General features: G+C 35.1%; 1 protein-coding gene across 1 annotated transcript; it reads right to left on the bottom strand.

Moving 5' to 3' along the window:
* Positions 1–7,786: 7,786 nt before the first annotated feature.
* Positions 7,787–8,825, bottom strand: LOC105863122 (olfactory receptor 10Q1). The gene has a single exon (XM_012749875.3). The coding sequence runs from the start codon at positions 8,777–8,779 to the stop codon at positions 7,817–7,819; it is 963 nt and encodes a 320-aa protein (XP_012605329.3). The 5' UTR covers positions 8,780–8,825; the 3' UTR covers positions 7,787–7,816.
* Positions 8,826–23,155: the final 14,330 nt, after the last annotated feature.

The raw sequence follows: 23,155 nt of genomic DNA, 5'->3' as shown, positions 1-23,155 counted from the left end.
CTCTTGACTATTGCTAGATTGATGGAGTTTAATTTTCTTTTACTTATTTTATTAGTTTGAAAGGTATCTATGCCATTTATGTTCTACTACTGGAGTTAAAGAAACATATATAAACCAATAATTATTATTAAATTTATGAATTAATTAGTTACAAAAATAAATTATTGAATGAATTATCTAATTACAATGGTGTCATCAGATATGAAGCATGGTAGGGAGAATGCTACAGAAATTTAGGGAGGAGAGATATCTGTGGTCTGGGGTAATAAGTAAATGTTTCATGAAGGTAGTGAACTAGAGCCATGCTTTTGAAATAGGTAAGTTTTATATAGGTGGGGAGACACAGACAGGAACTTTGAAGCAGGTGATGGTATGACCAAAAGCCAGCAGTGGAAAGATCATCCAGCTAGAAAATCAACAAAGAAACATTCGACTTAACCTGTACCATAGACTAAATGGACCTAATAGATATTTATACAACATTTCATCCAACAGCTACAGAATTGACATTCTCCTCAGCTCATGGATCATTATCAAGGATAGTTCACATGTTAGGCCACAAAACAAGTCTCAAAAAATTCAAAAAAATTGAAATCATATCAAGTATTTTTTTCTGACCACAATGGAATAAAACTAGAAATCAATAATAAGAGGAACATTTGAAAATATACAAACACATGAAAATTAAACAATATGTTCCTGAATGACCAGTAGGTCAATGAAGACATTAAGAAAGAATTTGAAAAAAGTCTTGAAACAAATGAAAATGAAAACACAACATATCAAAACCTATGAGATACAGTAAAAGCAATATGAAGAGGAAAATTTATAGCAATAAGTGCCTACCTCAAACAAATAGAAAAGCTTCGAATAAACAACCTAATGATGTATCTCAAAGAACTATTAATAGAAAAACAAGAGGAAACCAAACCCAAAATTAGTAGAAGAAAATAAATAATCAAATTAAGAGCAGAAAGAAGTAAAATTGTAGCAAAAAAATTTCCAAAAGATCAATGAAAGAAAAAGTTGGTTTTTTGAAAATATCAACAAAATAGACACATGTTTAGCCAGATGAATTAAACAAAAACTAGAGAAGACCCAAATAAATAAAATCAGAGATGAAAAAGGAGACATTATAACTGATAATGAAGAAATCCAAGGATCATTAGAGACTACCATGAACAATTATGTGCCAATATATCGGAAAACCTAGAAGAAAGGGATAAATTCCTAGACACATGCAACCTACAAAGATTGAACCAGAAAGAAATACAAAACTTGAATAAACCAATGACAAGTAATGAGATAGAAGCAGTAATAAAAAAGTTTCCCATCAAAGAAAATCCTAGCTCTTGATGGCTTCACTGCTGAATTCTACTATGCATTCAAAGAACTAATACAAATCCTACTTAAACTATTCCAAAAAATTGAGGGGGAAGGGATACTCCCAAACTCATTCTGTGAGGCCTGTATCACCCTGATACCCAAACCACACAAAGACAGAGTACAAAAATAAAATTACATCTCTGATGAACGTAGATGCAAAAGTCCTCAACAAAATGCTAGTGAACTTAATTCAACAAGTTAAAAATATTATTCATCAGAAGCAAGTGGAATTCATTCTAGGGATGCAAGGATGGTTCAACATATACAAATCAATCAATATGATACATCATATCAACAGAATGAAGGACAAAAAAACGTATCATTTCAATTGATGCTGAAAAAGCATCTGATAAAATTCAACATTTCTTCATGATAAAAAGTCTCAAAAAACTGATTGTAGAAGGAACTTACCTCAACACAATAAAAGCCATATAGGACAGAACCACAGCTAGTATCATACTGAAAGCCTTTCTTCTGAGATCTGGAATAAGACAAAGATGCCCCCTTTCATCCCTGTTATTCAACAGAGCTAGAGCAATAAGACAAGAGAAAGAAATAAAGGGAATCCAAATTGAAAAGGAAGAAGTCAAATTATCCTTATTTGTAGACAATATGATTTTATATCTAGAGAAACCCTAAAGACTCCACCCAAAAATTATTAGAACTGATAAACAAATTCAGTAAAGTCATAGGGTACAAAAGCAACACACAAAAATCAGTAGCATTTCTATATGTCAACAGTAAACAATCTGAAAAAGAAACCAAGAAAGTAATCCCATTTGCAATAGCTATAAATAAAATAAAATACCTACGAATACACTTAACCAAAGAAGTGAAAGATCTCTATAATGAAAATTACAAAGCATTGATGAAAAATGTTGAAGAGGACACAAAAAAGTGGAAAGATATTCCATGCTCATGGATTGGAATGTTGGGAAATAGACTAAGAGATGTGAGAAGTTTCAGGGGTTTTGCACATCTTTGCCTTAAAGGAATCTGTGGATGTGTTAGTTCACAAAATAGAAGCTGCTTCCAACAAGAGGGGCATTGTCAGAGCACGTTTGCAAAGCAGCATTTCTTCTTTTTCTGCCTTGAGTTTTTTTTGCAAAGCAGAAGTTTGGTTTGGGCCCTTGGTGGAGAAGCTGATTAAAATGCCTGCCCAGTAGATAACATGCAGCTGAAGCTATCCTAGACTTCAAGGTTATTCCTGCTTCACTCCTGACTACATGTCTCTGTGTTTAGAAGAAGTAGATTAGAGTAGTACACAGACTCAGTGTTTTCATTTTATACATCGTATGCTCAGCTAGGTCTGTTTCTAACTTAGAGCTTAACATGCTTATCTTTGAAAAATTGTGTAACCGTCTATTCTTGTAGACAGAATTAGGTAAGTTTCCCCTGAAAACCTCAAAAAAAAATGAACTGTATATGCAATTCTCTAACAAAAGACAATTATTTGCTGTACCAATAAATCCTAATGAGGGACTTCATTCGGGGTCTCGGTCTGCAGGAAGCTGAGAACCCCAGATTCCCCCATCTTTTAAACTGCTCTTTGTCTCTGTCTCAATCATTTTCTCCATCTATAATATATCATTTCTTTATTTCTTATTTTCACATCCCTTGTGATGATCCTGCCTTGGGACCTGTTTGTGCTGGAAGGGTGGCCAACTCCCAGCATTGGAAGAATCACTATTGTTAAAATGTTCATACTACCCAGAGTAATCTACAGATTCAATGCAATCCCTACCAAAATATCAATGACATTCTTCACAGAAATAAAAAAAAAATCCTAAAATTTATATGGAATCACAAAAGACCCAGAATAATCAAAGCCATCCTGAGCAAAAACAACAAAACTGGAGGAATCACATTATCTGACTTCAAATTCTACTACAGATCTGTAGTAACCAAAACAGCATGGTACTGGCATAAAAACAGATACATAGACCAATGGAACAGAGCAGAGAACCCAGAAAGAAATCTATACATGTATAGTCAACTTATCTTTGACAAAGGTGCCAGAATGTCCTAGGGAAAGGACAGTCTTTTCAATAAATGGTGCTGGGAAAACTGGATATACATATGAAAAATGAATTATTAGGCCTTTATCTCTCACCATATACAAAAATCAAATCAAAATGAATTAAAGACTTACATCTAAGACCTGAAACTATAAAATTATTTTAAAAATTGGAGAAATACTTCAGGAAATTGGTCTGAGCAAAGACTTCTTGAATAATACCCCCAAAGTACAGGCAATCAAATTGAAATTGGACAAATGGGATTACATCAAGCTAAAATACTTCTACATAGTCAAGGAAACAATCAACAAGGTGAAGAAACAACCCACAGAATGGGAGAAGATATTTGCAAACTACCCATTTGACAAGGGATTAATAACTGGAATATATAAGGAACTCCAAAAACTTGATAGGAGAAATATCAAATAATCTAAATTAAAAATGGGCAAAGGATCTGAATAGACATTTCCTAAAGGAAGACATACAAATGCCCAAAAGGTATATGAAAAAAAATGCTCAACATCATTAGTCATTACAGAAATGCAAATCAAAACTATGAGATATCATCTCACCTCAGTTAAAATGACTTTTATCAAAAAGATAAGCAATAATGAATGCTGTCGAGGATGTAGAGAAAGGGGAACCCTCTGTACACTGTTGATAGGAATGTAAATTAGAGCAACCACTATGGAAAGCAGTACAGAACTTCCTAAAAAAACCTGAAAATAGAACTACCATATGAACCATAAATCCCATTGCTGAGTATATATCCAAAGGATGGGAATTCAGTATATTGAAAAGATATCCGTACTCTCATGTTTGTTGCAGCACTATGCACAATAGCCAAGGGAATCAACCTAAGTGTCCACCAAGGGATGAGTGCATAAAGAAAACGTGGGACATATACGCAACAGAATATTATTCACCCACAAAAAAAGAATGAAATCCTGCCATTTGAAACAATATAGATGGACGTGTAGAACATTATGTTAAGTAAAATAAGCCAAGCACAGAAGGACAAACCTCGCATGTTCTCACTTATATATGGGAGCTAAATATTAAAAAAAAAATTATCTCAACAGAGGCAGAAAGTAGAATGATGGTTACCAGAGGCTGGGAAGGGTAGCAGGGAGAGAGTGATAAAGTGGGGATGGTTAATGAGTTCAAAAATATAGTTACATAGACAGAATTAACAATATTTGATAGCACAACAAAGTGACTACAATCAACAATAAGTTAGAGTATACTTTAAAATAACTAAAAGAGTGAAATTGGAATGTTCCTTACACAAAGAAGGGTTAAATGCCTAAAGTGATATATACCCCAATTAACCTGATTTGATTAATTCACATTGAATGCCTGTATCAAAACATCACATGTACCCATAATAATAAATAATAATTAAAAATAAATGAATAAAAGAAGACAAAAAGAAGAAAGAAGAGCTCATTCTAGTCACCTAGAATATGTACAGGAAGGTAACTAGGAGAGCCCAATAATTCACATGGAAAGGATTAATCAAGCCTTTAGGGCCTTCTTTTCAACAGAGTAACATTTTACCCTTTTCTTTTTGAGTTAAGTTAATTTTCTGTATGATTTGTGATATTAAATAACAAATGAAAGGAAGGATGGAAAAACACTTAACAAATTTCCATTTTGTTGGCATTCCAGACCATGCTTAGCAGAGTGTGTACAATTAATTGATTCATGATGTGCTGACTTGGCTAGGATAGGTTGATAAGGAACCTACTAAACAGAGAGTTTTATTCTTCTCCTTCAGCATTTAAACTACCCCCCACCCCCACCACTTCCATCTGTGGATTTGATTTCCATAGTTTCAGTTACCTACAAGCAACAGCAGTCCAAAAATATTAAATGGAAAATTCCAGAAATAAACAATTCATAAGTATTAAATTACATACAGTTCTGAACATGATGAAATCTCTTGCCATTCCACTCTGTCCTGCCTGGGACATCAATCATCCCTTTGTATAGTGTATCCATGCTGTATATGTTGCTCGCCTGTTAGTATCATCATCATCTGCTCCTGACATTCAACCATCAGCATCACCACGGCTCAGTGATCCAGGATCACCTGAAGCATATGATTCTCCTTCTCCCATAGCACTGAAGGTCAATAGTAGCCAAACACTACGTCACAATGCCTACGTCATTCGCCTCATCACATCTCATCACATAGGCATTTTATCATCTTTCATCATCAAAAGAAGGGTGAGTACTGTACAATAGAATACTTACAGAGAGAGAGGGAGACAGAGAGAAAAAAGAGAGCCCACATTCAAAATAACTTTTATTACAGTATATTATTAGTTACAGTATATTGTTCTATTGTATTATTAAGTATTCTTGTTAATTTCTTACTGTGCCTAATTTATAAATTAAATTTTATTATAAGTAAGTACGTGTATGTGTAGGGAAAAAACATAGTATACATAGGGTTTGGCACTTTCCATGGTTTCAGCCAGCCACTGAGGGTCTTGAAACATATTGCCCTTGGATAAGAGGGGACTATTGTACTTAGAAGTAAAGGCATTTCTGATGTATTGTTAAATCCATGCCTGTTCCCAGAGTAAGTGTTACACTTTATTGTTCTTCTCCTTATCCCCATAAAACCAGCTTAAAAATTACAAGCATCAAAAGCAGTTATAAAGGGAAAGAAGAGTAACCAAAAAATAAAAGTTCTAATCTAGGTAATAGGAAAAGTGGATCCCAATTTTTTCATATTTTTGTGATCATGGGAGGATTATGTGCCAAATAAATCTACATGAACCTCAGATTTCTTTGAGACATTATTGTTTTTCTGATTGTAAGAGAAACATAGTTTTATTTTGGAAAACATGGAAAATACATAAATAAAGAAGAAAATTAAAAAATATTCATAAGTGTACAAATTAGAGACAACAAATGTTAATTTTTTGGTATATTTCTATTGATCATTATGCATGTATATTTTCAGAAAATTGGGTTCCTATAGTAAATACAGGTTTGAATCTTGATTTTATCACTTATAGGTATAATAATAAACATTGCCCTTTATTATTAAACATTATGATTTTAAATCTGTTACATTTCTGTAGCCAATATTCTTGAAAATTATATTTTAATCACTTTTCATGTTATTAATGTAAGAAAAAGCTTTACATTTTCAGTTTTGACTCCATTTTCTGAGGTTATGTTTTTAGAATAAGAATTATGAAATTAAATAAGAGAACATTTTCAAGGCTTTTGGTAAACTTAAGCCATATGGCATCCAAGAATTTTATGCCAATTTCTTAGGTAATTTTTTTTTTTAATACCCACTGGCAGATACTTGCTCTTTCTTCCTGTAGTTGCTAACTAAAATCAGCTTATGGGCTGGTACCAGACTCATGATGGGTTGCACCTTCCCCTAGCTGTTCTGGAAGAGGTAATTCCTGTTAAGAACTGTCCCTGGAATCCTCTGCACCTCTTTGTTCCTCAGGGTGTACATGAGAAGGCTGAGCAGCGTGGTGTCCGCCGTGAACACTAAAGAGGGAAGTGGATTCTACTTGAGGGTTTACCTGGAGTGGGACACAGGTACCTGAAGATGAACAGCCGTGAGGCGCAGCAGGACTGTGCTGAGGTGGGAGGAACGTTAGCGCCCCCTGCTGCGTGGATCTGTGAACAGCAGCCATTGTGAAGGCCTAGCAGGTGGTGAGGCGGGTGGAACAGCGAAGCCTAGGCAGAGCGCTCATGCAGGCACTGCTGCCACCAAGACGACATGTAGTTCTCCATACCCTAGCACAGCAGGCACGTAGTAGGTATTTAGTCAATGAGTGAAAATTCCTGTCCCCTCCCTGGCGTGAATGAAAGAAAATGAAGGCAACCAGTGGGATGTATGGAGTGAAGGAAATTGATACATTAAATAAGCTATGGTTTGCCATACAATATTGATATCCCAAATAATAATAAAATATATTTCTTTGAGTTAAATGTATTTCTTGATGACTATGCCTTACTTAAGGCACGTTTTGCAGAATAAACTAATATTCTAATTAATTAATATACTAATATATAATAATATAATGTAATATAACAATATAATAAACTGCTTGTTCAGGAGGCAGCATGTGTAAAGCCATCGGCCTTTGTTCACAGCAGGAGGTCTGAAGTTCCTGCAAAGAGCAATCGGCATCGGTGAGATGTGACTCCTTAAACTGAGGCTAGAAAGACCAGAGCTCCTGCACTGAAAGTTTTGTCCAAATTTTCAAACCTTATTGAAAGCACTTCAGGAAAATGAGTGCAGATTGTGGACACGGGGCAAATATGGCAAAAAATGAAATATCAGGTGCAAAGTGCGGGGAAGTAAACAATTCTCATTGTCAAAGAGTTCGTTGACGTAGCAGACAGACACCCCGAGATCCCCTAAGCCTTCAACTGACGTCAGAGGCTGCTTTACGGGTGACGGCACTCCTCAGGGCACCTTTGACGTCCTTGTTCCTAAGCGTGTAAATCACAGGGTTGAGTAAGGGCGTGACGAACGTGTAGACCAGCGCGATCTGGCGGTCCTCGTGCTCCGAGGAGCTGGAGCGCGGGCGCAGGTAGACCAGACTGCAGCAGCCGTACTGCAGCAGGACCACGGTGAGGTGGGACGAGCAGGTGGAGAAGGCCCGGCGCCGGCCCTCGGCAGAGCGCATGCGCAGGATGGTGGAGGTGATGAACGCGTAGGAGACGCAGATGAGCAGGAAGGGGACGGTCAGCACCAGGATGCTCACGACATAGAGGACAGCCTGGTGCACGCGGGTGTCCGCACAGGCCAGGCGCAGGACCGGGGGCACGTCGCAGAGGAAGTGGTTGATTTCCCGGCGGCGCCCGCAGAAGGGCAGGGTGAAGATGAGGGCGGTGAGCTGCAGGGAGAGCAGGAGGGCCAGGCCCAGCGCGCCGGCCACCGCCTGCACGCACAGCCTCTGGGTCATGATGAGCGTGTAGTGCAGCGGGTGGCAGATGGCCGCGTAGCGATCGTATGCCATGACTGCCAGGAGGAAACAGTCCGTGCTGCCGAGGGTGACGAAGAAGAACATCTGGGCCCCACATCCGGCCAGCGGAATGGGCTTCTGGGCCCCCCAAATATTGGAGAGCATCAGGGGCACCACGACGGTGGTGTAGCAGATTTCCAGGAAGGACAGGTTGGAGAGGAAGAAGTACATCGGGGTGCGCAGGGAGCTGTGTGTGCACACCACCCAGATGATGGCCGTGTTGCCGCAAAGGATCATCACGTAGAGGAGGAGGAAGAGGAGGAAGAGCAGGGCCTGGAATTCGGGGACGGTGGTGAACACGCGGAACACGAACTCAGTGGGGCCGGACTGGTTGAGGAGGACAGGTTTCCAAGCAAACATGCCTTCTGCAAAATGAGCATAGGAGGCCCTGAGCCCTCGTTGGCTGAGTAGCTTTACTGCTTGCATAAAAACATGGACTTTAAATTTGGTTTGCAATTACCTATTTAGTATCGAGTTTCCAATCACAATGCTTGGGAATGAATTTACGATAGAAGGTTTGGTATAATTTTCCTTGGAAATCTTCATGAATGGGATAGATGTCATCCGTAGAAGTTCCTGGGGATAAGGCATATAGTTGTTCCTTGTGAATTTTTTTTCATTTTACTCTGGAATTTTTAATCCAATTGATGAGAGCTAATATTTTGCTTGTATTTATTTATTTTTTAAATTTTTTAAAATTTCAGCATATTATGGGAGTGCAAATATTTAGGTTATGTATAAAAATAAAGAATTGTATGGTTGTACATACTTTAAATGGATATATTGTTTACGTTTTTGGTAAAATTATCATTGAAATATAACATATGTACAGAGAAACTCACAAATCTTAAGTGTACAGCTTGACTTATAATTTTTTTACATAGTAAATATGCTAATATAACTACTACCAAGATTAACAACTAGAACAATTCCAGTAACCTACAGCATCCTGCATGTCTCCTCTCAGTCTTTATCCCATCCCTCACAAAAGTAATCATATTTTTAAAAATTTTATCATTGTGGATTAGTTTAACTATGTTTCAACCTCTATATGAAATGATAATGATTTGGCGGTCCTCTGTGCTTTATTGTAACTGGATTCAATATCATGTCTGCAAAGATTATTCTTGCTTTTCTTTGTAGGAATACTCTATTTTTTCCATTGCTAATAGTATCCCATTTTATGGCTATACTATAAGTTATTCATGAGTTGTTTACTTTTAAATTCAGTTGTTTTGACTCCATATAAAACTAGGCAAACATATTTTATTCCAATTCTTTCTGATACTTAAACTTCATATATTTCCTTTCATTCAAATATTTTCTCTAAATTTTTAACCAGGAACCTAAACTTTTGGACTCAGATTCAAAGGGAAGTGAATAGAATAAGGTTAAAACTAAAGTAGAGTTTCCTAAGAAAAGACAGTAAGAAAACTAAAAATGCAATAGCAGATTGCATTAGAATAAACAGGAGAATAAAAAGAGTTTTGTAAGCATCTAGAAAGGGAAAAATACCTATAAATTAAGCACTTTCAGATTGAACTACAACTTTATTTTTAATATAAAAATTCAAGAAACAATAGAATAATATCTATAGAGTCTTAAGAGAAACAAATTGTTGTGAAAGAATTCTATACCCAGATCTTAGTGATTTATGTTAAAAAGCAACAGAAAGATTTTCTCAGATTTATAAGGGCCTAGGAAATATATATGATTCTAAATATAATTAAAAATATCCCTTAACAAAGATTCTGGGTTTCTGGGTGTTTAATCAGAATATATAATTTAAGACTGGGAAAGTTGTAATATAAAATAATGTGCTTTGAAAAATCAAATAGTAAGATATGAATTTAACACTAAATGATTAATACAAATACTGTTGAGAGAAAAAAGAATTTCCAAGAATAATTCTTGAAAAAATGTATAATACAAAATGCAAAAATTAAAATAAAGGTGCACATTTTATAGTTTATATAGTTGGGAGACTGATAGTGATAGGAGAAATAAAAGTATATTAATTTCCTCAACCTATATAAGGAAGGATTCAGGAGATACTTCATTTAAATGTGACTAATTAGAGAAATATCCATCCAGACATATATTTATGAATAATAACCATTAATAGAACAAAAACTACCTTATCTATTCCAAATTATCAGAAGGTTTTTAAAAAGTAAATATAATACAGAGAACAAAAGGCAAAAACAAAAGAAAATGTGAGCAAACATACAATATAAAATAGCTTAAAATAAGCTGAGAAAAATAAATATTTTATTTATGAAGATTTAAATGGAGTTTGTGTTCTATTAGAGACAGAGTCTCACACTCAACATAAGGAAAAAAAATCCAACCAAATATAAATATAGTGACATAGAAAGGCTAACATCACTTTTGTTAAGGATTGTGTTTTATGATCCAATCAATGCAATAAGCTAAAAAAGATGCAGAAGATGTGATTGTTTAACTGAAAACACAACAGAATCAATTGAAAAAAAGGAGGACCAATAAGATATTCATTATGGCAGTTCGTTCCAAACAAAATGTAGGAGAGGCTCTCTTAACTAATCTTCACTTAACTGATGTGTCAGATTAACCAGTGTCCCTCAGTCCCTCTGTACAGCATACAGCATGATGCCCTCCATAAAGGGCTCTTATAACTGTTTTACAGATGAGGAAATTGAGGCACAGAGAGGTTAAGTAACTTGCCCAAGTAACTTACACAACTAGTAAGTGTTGGAATGGAAATTTAAACATAGGCAGGCTGGCTCCAGAGTCCCTTCCCTTAATCACTTTATTATATTGTATCTATCTACCATGTACATCAGTTTAATTATCTGTAAAATGGAACTGAAAATACACTTTCCACCCTTCTCAAGTTGTTGTGAGACTTGAACAAGTTATTCTGTAAAATTCTTTAGAACAGTCCTGGCACAGAGTACATGCTCAAAGTACAGTGTATTAACTATTTTCACTATTTCAAATCAAGTAGAAATGATCAATTTCCTAACAGGACATTAGGACAATGGGCTAATCATTTTTGAAGTTAATTCTCCAATGCATGTAAATCAAAATTTATTTCTGATGGACTTAAGATTCAAACATTTTAAAAAGTGATAGAAAATTAGAAAATAGAGTAGATGAATATTTTTTCAGATCTCAGGGTAGATAAACATTTACAACCATATGAGCAAAGGGCAGAGTACATAATATTGATATTTTGACATAATAAAAATTTAGAAAGTTTTGTGGGTTAAAAACAAAATAAGCAAATTATGTATATGAATTTGCTTATGAATTTTTCAGCAAATGAATTTTTACAGTTCAGCAAAAATAAACCTATCATTAGAAAAATAAATCATGGCAATATAAAAAAGAAATATGCAAAAGTAAAAAATATAAAAATCTATTTTATTAGTATTCAAATAAATATAAAATTAAATAAAATGAGATATAATTTTCTATTTATTAACTGACAGTAATGGGAAAAAATAATTTCTGATGTTAAGATCACAAAGAGAGGTATAGTCCCAAATATGCTAGTGGAAGTATAAACTATAAAAATTTGTGGAGTGCAATTTGGTAATGTAATTGAAAGACTTGCAGAAATCCATATACTTTGATTCAGCAATATTGGTTTTAGAAATTTATTCTTATAAATTAACCATGTGCATAAAGTTGTTGACAGGAATCTTCATCACAGTTTTCAATATAATGGTAAAAAATTATATCAAACTAAGTATCAATAATAGGAGAATGTTTAAATTAATTGTGGTTTATTATTTTGATGGAAGTGTGAGCAATTGTTTAAAATTACATTGTGCAAAAATATTGAATAAGATTGAGAAGACTCATAAAAAGCAGATTATAAAGCAGCATTATACCATGCTTTAATTGAAAAAATTATATCTACTTATAAAAAAGTAGACCATATCTCAAAATATTAACAGTGAATATTACTAGGTGGTTGGAGTTGGTGGATCTTTTTGCTTATGGTTTATTCTTTTCTGTACTTACTGTACAGAACATAATTTCTTTTTTGCACATACATAATTTTGTAATCATATAATGAATTAAAAGTCTTCCTTTATTCTTTGGTATTTCAATCAGTGTTGGGAAGGAAGGACAGTAGTGCGTCAATCACATAGATTTTGTAGTTAGAGCTGCATTTGAAAACTACTCTTCTCATTTGTCAGTTTAATTTTCACAATGAACACATTACTTGATGAGTCTCAGTTCCCTGATGTATAATTGAGGATGTGAATATGGACCCTTATAGAAAATTTATGATGATTAAAAGTTTCTAGCATACAATGAATGTACCTGCCTTTTTGTCTCTTTTCTTGTAATGATGTGTTTTCCTTAGGAATTTACTCTTCAGTTCTTATCTTTTGCAAATGGAGAGTGAAGTTCCTCTAGAGCTGTATCCTCCCAGGCCTTGCAGTTGCTCTGCTAAACCTTAAATAATAAGGTGAAGAGTAAAAGAGAAAAGGAAGAAGAAGAAAAATGGAAGAGAGAGTTCAGTACAATAGTTGTAATTATTTATGGTCAAAATCAAATGAGATAGACTTTGACTCAGGTAACAATTTAAAAATGATTCTATCTTATTAGACATGAACATGAAATGATCAATATTGCACCAAATGGGAACAGCCAAGATTTGGTGCAAAATGTACCTATTCTGTTGATAAAGCAAGGCATGTAGTGTCAGGAGTCTGATGTCTGTCACAACATCACATTAAGGTAATTGGAGGGAAAAACTAGTAGACATATGCAAAGTGAGGCTGTAACCTATTAAAAACCAAACACATCAAAATTTATATTTATAAATTAATATTTTCCTTCCCAGTGGTCCCTTTCAAAGGCTTTTGATTTGCTCTAATGATTTCACCTCATTCAAACCACTTCTGGAGCTCCTCTGCGAATTATTTTCAAAGACCCTGCATATTTTCTTGAATTTCATCAGTTGTGACCTATATTCACATTTGAATGACACAATTATGTTTTTTCCTAATAGAAAAATATTTGAGATACAGTGAGATGAAATACAGTGGATTTACTAGATGATTATGTTTCACACTATAGGGTTTGATCAAAATATTAATAACAGTGGGTGCAGCTAGAAACATATTATGCAGTAGAAACATACATTTCCCCCAGCTTTCCATAAAATGTAAGAATAAATATCAATATCATCATTTCTATTAAGTTAATCATTCCAGATTTTGATACAATTTTTGTGAACATTTTCCTCTTGTTGACATTCTCAACTAGAATTAACTGATTCCGTCATTCAAATAAACTGGGTTGGCCACTTACCTTGGAGTAACCTGTCCATTGGCACATCTGACCATTTCAACATTTTCATCTGGCTAATGGGTGAGAGATTGGTTGCATCTGAAAGTTGTTAATAAAAATATTCCCTGGGACATTTCTTTATTTCATGTCTAAAAGATTTCTGTGCATCTATACCACATTTTCTTTATCCATTCATCTGTTGATGGACTCTTAGGTTGATTCCATATCTTGGCCATCTTAAACAATGCTGCAATGAATATGAGAGTATAGATATCTCTTCGACATACTGATTTCATTTCCTTTGGGTATATACCAGTAGTGGCATTACTGGATCAGACGATAGTTTTATTTTTAACTTTTTTTGAGAAAGCTCCATATTGTTTTCCATTTGCCACTTAAAATATAATAAGTAAGTTTATATATTCTGGGTCTACATCATTCTATTAGATGACATTATGCCTTCAAAACTTTATCACCTAACAGTCCATGCAATTCCATAAACAGTATTTATTATTCTCAGTCTTCTATTACTGTCCCCAAAGTTGTTCTTAGAGAAAGTCCCAACCTTTCCCTCCTCACTACCCACAGAATTCACTTGCCTTCTAGGTGCCTATATTGTTTCCTTTGGGAGTTGACACCTAAAACACCCAACTCCTGGCAGTGCCAGTTTGATAAACAGTTCAGTCATGGCTATATTTTGGCTCCACAGGGGAAAGGATGTCTGTCTTGTTCACTTCTGTATCTTCACTATAATTGATTTGATTTGACCTAAATTGAATTAATTTGTAGTTAAATCTCATGTTCTTTAAACTTCCTTTCAAAGCCAATATTCAGTGGTGCCTTCTATAACTAAATTATGCTGTTTAATTACTGTAGCCCCACAAAGATTGGGGCATTTATCAGTCCAGCAGTCATATGTTTATATCTGTTGGCTGCATGCAACAAGGGAGACCTTGAGTGCAATGGGTTCAGTTGGTAAATGGACAGTAGGAAACACAGCAGTTAAATTATTGATATATTAAATATTTGTTGAGCCAGTAAGTTTGATAATGTTGGATGCTCTTTTAGGTAGCAGTTATCTCTCAATGTATGATGGGCAATATTGCAATGTGTAATGTAGGCACACTGCTAATACATAAACACTGTAATATAAAACTGAAACACGTATGAAAATGTTAGGGAGCCATGGAACAATGAAAAAGCCCAGCCATAGGTCAAATGTGTGCTTGTTTATAAAACATAGATAAAATTGAATATCTACATCTGTAAGCAAACTCAAGAGACATTTAGTCTCATTCTCTTATATCCTTCATGTAAGAAGTGAGGCTCACTGAGGTTAAGCCTTGTCCAAAGGCATGCGGTTAGTTATGGGCATACCTGATGCCAGAACCCACATTCTACTGGATTGGTGAGCAGACAGTGGAGCCCACACACATGCCTTCGCTATATCTCTCTTTTCATCCACATTGAAGGTTGTGCAACTTAGCTAAGAGAGTGAAAACAGCCAGGCACAAAAAACACATTAGTATGATCCTGGCCATGCAGCTATAACGAATGCCGAGACTCAATTGTGCTATTGTGCCTGCAGGCAGGGGGGACAATGTCCTGTGTAGAATAATTTAATAACTCTTCAATACTTTTCTTGCCTCAGATTATTTCCCCTAATGGCAATGACCACTGTGCCATTCCCTAGTTAATTACACCTTTAGGATATATTTGATCTTTCAACAAGAGCATAAGTCCTGGATTTGCCATTTACTGGTTTTAGAACCACGGACAAAGTTATGAATCTCCATGAACCTCAGCTTTTTATCTACAAAGGATGTGATATATTAATAGTTACCCTGCAGACTTATTGTGAGGATTAACAGTAGGGCTCATTAAGTGCACTGCCTGACTTCCAACAGGTATTCTTTCCTCATTCTCCTGATTGTACTCGCAGCCCTGGCTCTATTGAACTACTTTCAGTTCCTTGTCATGATCTTTCTTGCTCTGGGTACTTCAAATCACCCACTCCTTCTGCTTTGAGCACTCTTCTCTTCCATACTCCTCCTCCACCCTCATCCTCACCTTTCCCAACTCTAGTGATAGGTGCTCCTTCTATGAACTTCCCCAAAACCTCTTCACTTCAACTATAAGGCCACTGTGCCTTATCAATAAATCAACCAAGCAGGAAAACATTAGCTAAGTGTCTGTCATGAATTCAAGTCTTGTGCTTAGCTATGTGGAGGGGTATAAGAGAATTACAAGGCATGGTCACCAATTTCAGCTTTGTCAGAGAACAAACACATAAGAAAAGAATTCAAACATCCTCTGAGAAACTAGTTTCTAAATTGTGTTCTTTAGAATGTGAATTCTTCATGACACCCCAGATATGAAAGTTTTTGTGGTCAGATTGGAAAGCATTCACACTTTTTCTCAGATATTCACAATACATACACAAAAATGTTTGTGAGGTCTTGGTATAAAGCAACCAGCTTAATTTTACCTCAAAATATTTCCAACTCTATTTCACCATAGAATACAATTTTTTATTTGCAAATCATCTATTTGATTCAGAGCTTGTATCCAGAATATATAAAGAACTCTTACAACCGAAGGAGAAGACAATTCCAATTAAAAACAGGCAAAGATTTGAACAGACATTTCACCAAAGAAGATATAGCAATGGCCAGTAAAGCACATTAAAAAATACTTTACATCATTAGTCATTTGGAATAGGCATATTAAAACAACAGTGAGACACAGCCATAAGATAACTAGAATCAAAAGCTAATACTGTGGCTTAATAGAAGACAATTGTAATCTCATGTCTGCTCCTGCATTCAAACTGTTGCAATGCATCTCTTTGGTTAAATACATGAAAAAAACCTGGCCTTGCCAGACATGTAGTTGGAAAAAGGACAGAGTATTTTAATGGCCTTTTCAGATAAGCATGGATGTTATCCTTTGATACTATACTAAAACTGCACAACTGATCATTTCTTAAAGCTTAGTTGAAAGGAGGAAGTGGAAAACACATCAGTGAATTTTTTGTAATCTGGTACATTAAAATCTGTTTATCCTGTGAATTAAAAAAAGCCAACAGCAAGTTTTAGCAAGGATGTTGAGAAACTGGAGCCCTCATGCATTGCTTGTGGCAATATAAAATAGTATAGCCACATTGTAAAACCACTCAGCATTTTCTTAGACAGTTAAAAATAAACTTACCAATAACTTCCCATTTCTCCCTCCCTCTAACCCCTGGCAACCACCATAGAATACAATTTTTTATGTAACATCATCAAACTGCTTGTGGCTTAATGATGCTGCATAACAAAAGTGAGCTCTGTGCCATGCTTTTTAGGATGGGCCTATGGAAGAACATTGAAAGGAAAGGCAGAAGATTTGAGTTTCATCCTGGCTTTGCGTTTTTAGGCATATGATGCTAGGAAATGCAAACATTTATCAGAGCTCCCTTTTCTGTGTCTGTAAAAGTGGATAGCGATACCCACTCTGATAACTTATTTGTTGTCCACAATTCAATACTGATATATGTGAACCAATAATAAAGCATTATAAAATTTGTGTTATTGTTATTTTTAGAAAGAAAATCAAAATCAAATCAATCAAAGAAATAAAGTCTCTTAAGATGTTCTCTTACCTCTTTGAAATTTGCTTCATTCCGTCGGCCACTTAAGAAAATTCTCAAAAGTGCAGGTTAACCTTTGCTGGGACGCTAAGAATTCCTGCAGTGGATGATGGAGGGAGCTCTCCTAGAGAGGCCTTATCTATCTTCTTCTTTTTACAGGGCAAAATGGAAGGAGGGTCTATGGGCTTCGTGTTGAATATATGATATATATGTGATATGTATAGGATATTTTCATAATGAGGATAATCATATCGTAATATATATCCTTATAATATCCAGATGACACCGGGGAAGTGTCCTTTGTAAGCATACTTTGGAGAAGAATCACATCTTAGAAACTTGGGATGAGGGTGGAATAGGGTGAGAGGGACATCCTTTGGAAAAGTGGTACTATGGAATAATCTTAACTCGAACCCTGAGTGAGAAGCCCTCAATGATAGAAAACAGATTCTGATATATTTATTCAGAGTCCAGTCTTGCCTAATTTAGTCAGACTATTTAGTGTCCTTTTTGAAATCTCTTTAAAATTAATGGGCCCCCAAAGACAAGGAATTTCCCCAGTGGTTGGTCTTAAACTGAACCCAACTAGAGAACAGTTTCCAGGGTTGATGAACTAAGGAAAGATTGATGAGCAACTCTTTTGTGTGGTCACTATAGGTAACTGTTGTCTAGGGATTCCGCTCAGGTATCCTCATTCCTTTCCTATACCCATTAGGCGTTTACTGATATTGCATTCCAGAAAAAAACTTCCTGGTAAGTGTTGTTGAAGGCAGACATTTAACCCAGCTTGAGCTCAAAGAACATGTGTAATGCACTAACCCAACACTAGCCTAGGTGTCTTGAGATCTGGGGTCTGGCTGTGGTTCTGCCTTGTGTTAACTGTTGACTTCAGGCAAGTAGTGGAGCTTTTACATGGGCTTCCTCATCTGTGATATGAAATGTTGGATTACGTGAACTCCATGGGTCCTTCCAGCTCTAAAGTTCTATAAACTGTGCATTTTTTTCTTGAGAAGCAGAACATTTATAAAGGATTTTTTAAATAACCATTGTTGTAACCTTTGTCTTCATCTTTCCATGTTATACTTATTTCTGTATTTTGATCAAGTTTTCTCTCTGCTGATACTTTCATAGTTCTGAAAGCTTTATTATTATTATTATTTGTAATGATAGCTATATCTCCAACTCTAGTATTTTGTTGAGGATTTTTATATCTGGTATAATAACCTGTACTTTCTATTTTTGTTGTGTCCCATCATCTGCTTTTGGTATTAAGGTAATACTGGCCTTACAGAATGAGTTAGGAAGAATTCCATTCCTCTTCATTTTTTGGAATAATTTGAGAAGAATTAGTGTTAGTTCTTTTTTAAAAGTTTGGTGGAATTCAGTGGTAAAGTGATCTGGTCCCAGGATTTTCTTTTTTGGGAGACTTTTTATTCTTGGTTCAATTCTATTGATCGTTATTGGTCTGTTCAGGTTTTCTATTTCTTCTTGGTTCAATCTTGGAAGGTTATATGTGTCTAGGAATTTATCCATTTTCTTTAGGTTTTCTAATTTGTTGGCACATAGTTGCTTATATTATTCTTTAGTGATCCTTTGTATTTCTGTGGAATCAATTTTAATATTTTCATTTCAATTTTTCATTTCTGACTTGAATTATTTGGGCTTTCTTTTTTTTCTTAGTTTAACTAAATGTTTGTTGAATTTGTTTATCTTCTCAAAAACCAACTTTTCACTTTGTTGATATTTTTGTATTATTTTTGTCTCAATTTTGTTTATTTTTGCAATGATCTTTATATTTATTTCCTTTTACTAATTTTGGGTTTGGTTTGTTCTTGCTTTTCTAGTTCCTTGAGGTGCATTGTTAGGTTGTTTATTTGAAATCTTTCTATTGTATTGATATAAGGATTTATTGCTATAATTTTCCCTCTTGGTAGTCTTTTTGCCTTTTTGCTCATAGGTTTTTGTGTGCTGTTTTTATTTTCATTTGTTTCAAAAAATTTTAAATTTCTTTCTTGATTTCTTCATTGACTCATTGGTCTTCAGAAGCATTTCATTTAATTTCCATGTATTTGTACAGTTTTCATAGTTCCTCTTTTTTATTGATTTCTACTTTTATTCCATTGTCATCTAAAAAGATACTTGATATAATTTCAATTTTAGGTTTCTTTTTAAAAATTTTTCTTTATTTCAGTCTATTACAGGGGTACAAATGTTTAGGTTATGTATATTGCCCTTGCCCCACTCGAGTCAGAGCTTCTAGTGTCTCCATCCCCAAACAGTGCACACGGCACCCATTTAGGTGTGGATATACCCATCCTCCATCCCCCTCCCATCTGCCCGACACTGGATGAATGTTATTACTATATGTGCACTTAAGTGTTGATCAGCTAATACCAATTTGATGGTGAGTACATGTGGTGTTTATTTTTCCATTCTTGGGATACTTCACTTAGTAAGTAGAATGAGCTCCGGCTCCATCCAGGATAATACAAGAGGTGCTAGATCACGATTGTTTCTTATAGCTGAATAGTACTCCATGGTATACATATACCACATTTTATTAATCCACTCATGTATTGATGGACACTTGGGATGTGACTTTGCAACATTAACCTGGGATGTCAAGGGATACACCATGAGGTGAGGTAGGGTTACCAACTATCCTGGGTTTCCTGGGACTGCTATGTTTTGGATTTGGGGAAGAACAATAGTCCTTAAGCCAAAAGGAATAAAGGTTTAGTAATTTGGGAAATTCTCAGCCTATTCCAATCGAAAAATATGCCAAAAGTAGAAGATACACTGTTAGGAAAATGTATTCTGGAGAGAAAGCCAAGGATGTGGCTGGACTATCTTTTGCTAGTGCTTTGGAAGGATAAAAAGTACTCATTCACACAGAAGCTCTTTGAAGATATTAGGCATGTGACTCATGTATCTCCTCAACAGTCTCAGCAGAAGCCAGGAGTAAAGATGGGATTATCCAGGAAAGGTATATGGAGAACTCTCTTGTCCAGTGGAGCAAATTCCTATGACATACATGGAGAACCCATAAGATTTTTGAGAAAGTAATATCAGCAGAAACCTTGACAGCCCACATTGAAAGGGACAGAGAAAAGAAGAAATAAAATAAGGCTGTTAGACTCCCAAAATTATATAAGCAGGATACAGGCTGATGAAACTATCCAGCTGAAAACATGTGCTACCCTTTTTGAAGAACGAAGGATTACTCTTTGGACAGAGCCACAGGCCTGAAGAGTGGCTCTTTAAATCAGGGACGGTGGATTCTTTGGCCCAGCTGGCAGAGCTGTGGGTAGAAGGGGTGGAACTATGAGCTTCAGAAGATTATTTCCAGGTCTTAAAAACTAATGGAGTTTTCCTTGTTCGATTTCAAAATTTCTTGGGACCAATAACTCCCTGTCTTCATTTCTTTTTCTCTTGTTTGGAATGCCAATGTCTGTAACCATTATTCTATTCCTGTTTCATCACTGTATTTTGGGAGTAGATATCTTATTTTCTAGTTTTGCAAGTTCACAGATGGAGAGGAACTTTGCCCCAGAATAGTTTATACTCAGAGTCTTACCTGAAGCTTGATTTAGACGGTTTAGATTATGAGGTTTGGAACATTTAAACTGATAATATTTAGATGAGATTTTGGACTTGAGTTGATGCTGTAACAGGTTAAGACTTTGGGGGAGGTTGGGATAGGGTGAATGTATTTTGCACTTGGGATGTGTTATTAAATACAATGAATCCTCTCCCCTTTTTAGGTTCATCATAGTAATATACCTGGAAACCGAGGATAAAGAAAAAATATTTTATATTCATGTGGGGAAAATAACTAAGAAGACAAATTTTGTCTCATCTTATACAATGGGAACCAGAAGACAGTGGAATGACATCTTTACAAAGATTAAAGAGAGCATTCTTAGAATTCTATATCCAGTGAACATATTCTTAAAATTATGTTTAAAAATATAAAAGACTACTTTTGAATTAAACAACCTATTAACTGTTTAAAACAAAAATAATAATCTATGATAAAATTTATAAATAAAATCTGATACAATAAGAGCATAAATATGGAAGGTCAGTAAATGGAATTATAATTTTGAAAGTTCTGGACAAGGTATATTACCAGCAAAAAGAAAAGCATTGCTTAATGATAAAATGGGTTAGCAAGATATAACAATGCTAAATATGTCTACATCTAATGACATACAGACTATCTAACAAAATATAGCTTCAAGATACAGGCAATAAAAATTTTCAGCACTAAAGGGAGAGATTGACAAATCTGCAATCATTGTTGTGGATTTTAACCCACTTCCATTGGTAATTGATAGCAAAGTAGACAAAAACATATAAAGATATTGAAGATTAGAAGCACGCTGTTAGCTAACTTCACCTAATTGATTCTACTCAGTATCTATAGGATACACATTCTTTTCTTTTTTTAAGTTATTTTTTATTGAGGTAAAGTATACATATATAATTTAAAATCTTTACCATTTTAAAAGGATATGCATTTTTTCAAAAGCACATGAAACATCATCACAAAACATATGTGGTGCCATAAAACAGATTTCAAAGATAAAAGTTATTATCCAGGCTCAACATCCAGGATCTTGTAATTAGCATTAGCTCTCTATTTAGAGCACAATGAAGTCACTAGTCCATAGTAATTCTCAATCCAATTGGGCACACTGTCAGCATCCTTTACTGTCTGGCAGCGGAGAATGTTCCTTTATTACAGCCCAATTATGCTCCCTGGGACCAGTTTCCTAATCCATAATTATCTGCAGATATTGGCTCAACTCTCCAGATCTGTCCTCTGAGAAGTTCTTCCATTTGTATCAAAAACAGTGATAATAGTCTTACTTCTTAGGATTTTTGAAGATTAATAGTATATATATATATATAAAATATTATAAATGTTTCTGGCACCCAGCAAATGATTAATTGATGTTAAGTATTACTAATAACTAGTATTTGAAAACATAAAATTGAGGCTAAGTAATATTTTTTCATACAGTAATTGCTTAAATAATACTTTAGGGAAATTGGTTGTTAATTTATTTTTATTGTTATGTATAACTGTATAATAAATAGACTTTGTTCTGGTTACGTGCTGTGTGTCCTTAATTCTCAAGGTCTTTGTCTGCCTTGTTGTGTGCCCCAAGAGACAGCCTTATCTGGTCTGAATTATCCCATCTTTCCAGCCCTCTGGTTGTCAGTTGGGTTTGGCCAGTGGGAGGCAGGACAAGAGATGCGCGGTTTTGAGCAGAGAGAGGCGGAGGTATTTACCTCCTTGCGCTCTCTTTGCATGATCATAGGTCTATCAACAGTCGCTTTTTATTTCTAAAGCCACATTTCTTGCCATGTGGTTTCTCTTCTTAGATCTGTTTAGTTCTAACTGATCTATGATAATACTGAGCCCTTCTTTTGTCTTTTAGATCTAGAAGCGATAATGTCTTCTTGCTGTTGCTAGTATGTAAATGCATTGCCACATCTTGATGGTTTCCTTAAGCATAGCCACTGTAGATAATTCCTTTATTACATTTTTTTTTAGTTCAATATATTGAACGAGCCATCTCTTTCCACCAGATACCTGGATACAGCCTTACACTTGCCACTTTATATTATTTATGCTGACTTGCTTATATGTTTCTTTCCTAGGAGAAGATTTACTGAGTCAAATTTCAGAAATATTTTAAAGTCTTTGGCACATGTAGATAAACAGCATTCATAAAATCTGTACCATCTTAAAAATTCATTTTAACATCAACTGAGAGAAATTCCAGTTGCACAGGGAT

The sequence above is a fragment of the Microcebus murinus genome, chromosome 4, assembly GCF_040939455.1.
Source record: "Microcebus murinus isolate Inina chromosome 4, M.murinus_Inina_mat1.0, whole genome shotgun sequence".
NCBI lineage: Eukaryota > Metazoa > Chordata > Mammalia > Primates > Cheirogaleidae > Microcebus > Microcebus murinus.
This window is presented reverse-complemented; position numbering and strand designations above follow the sequence as displayed.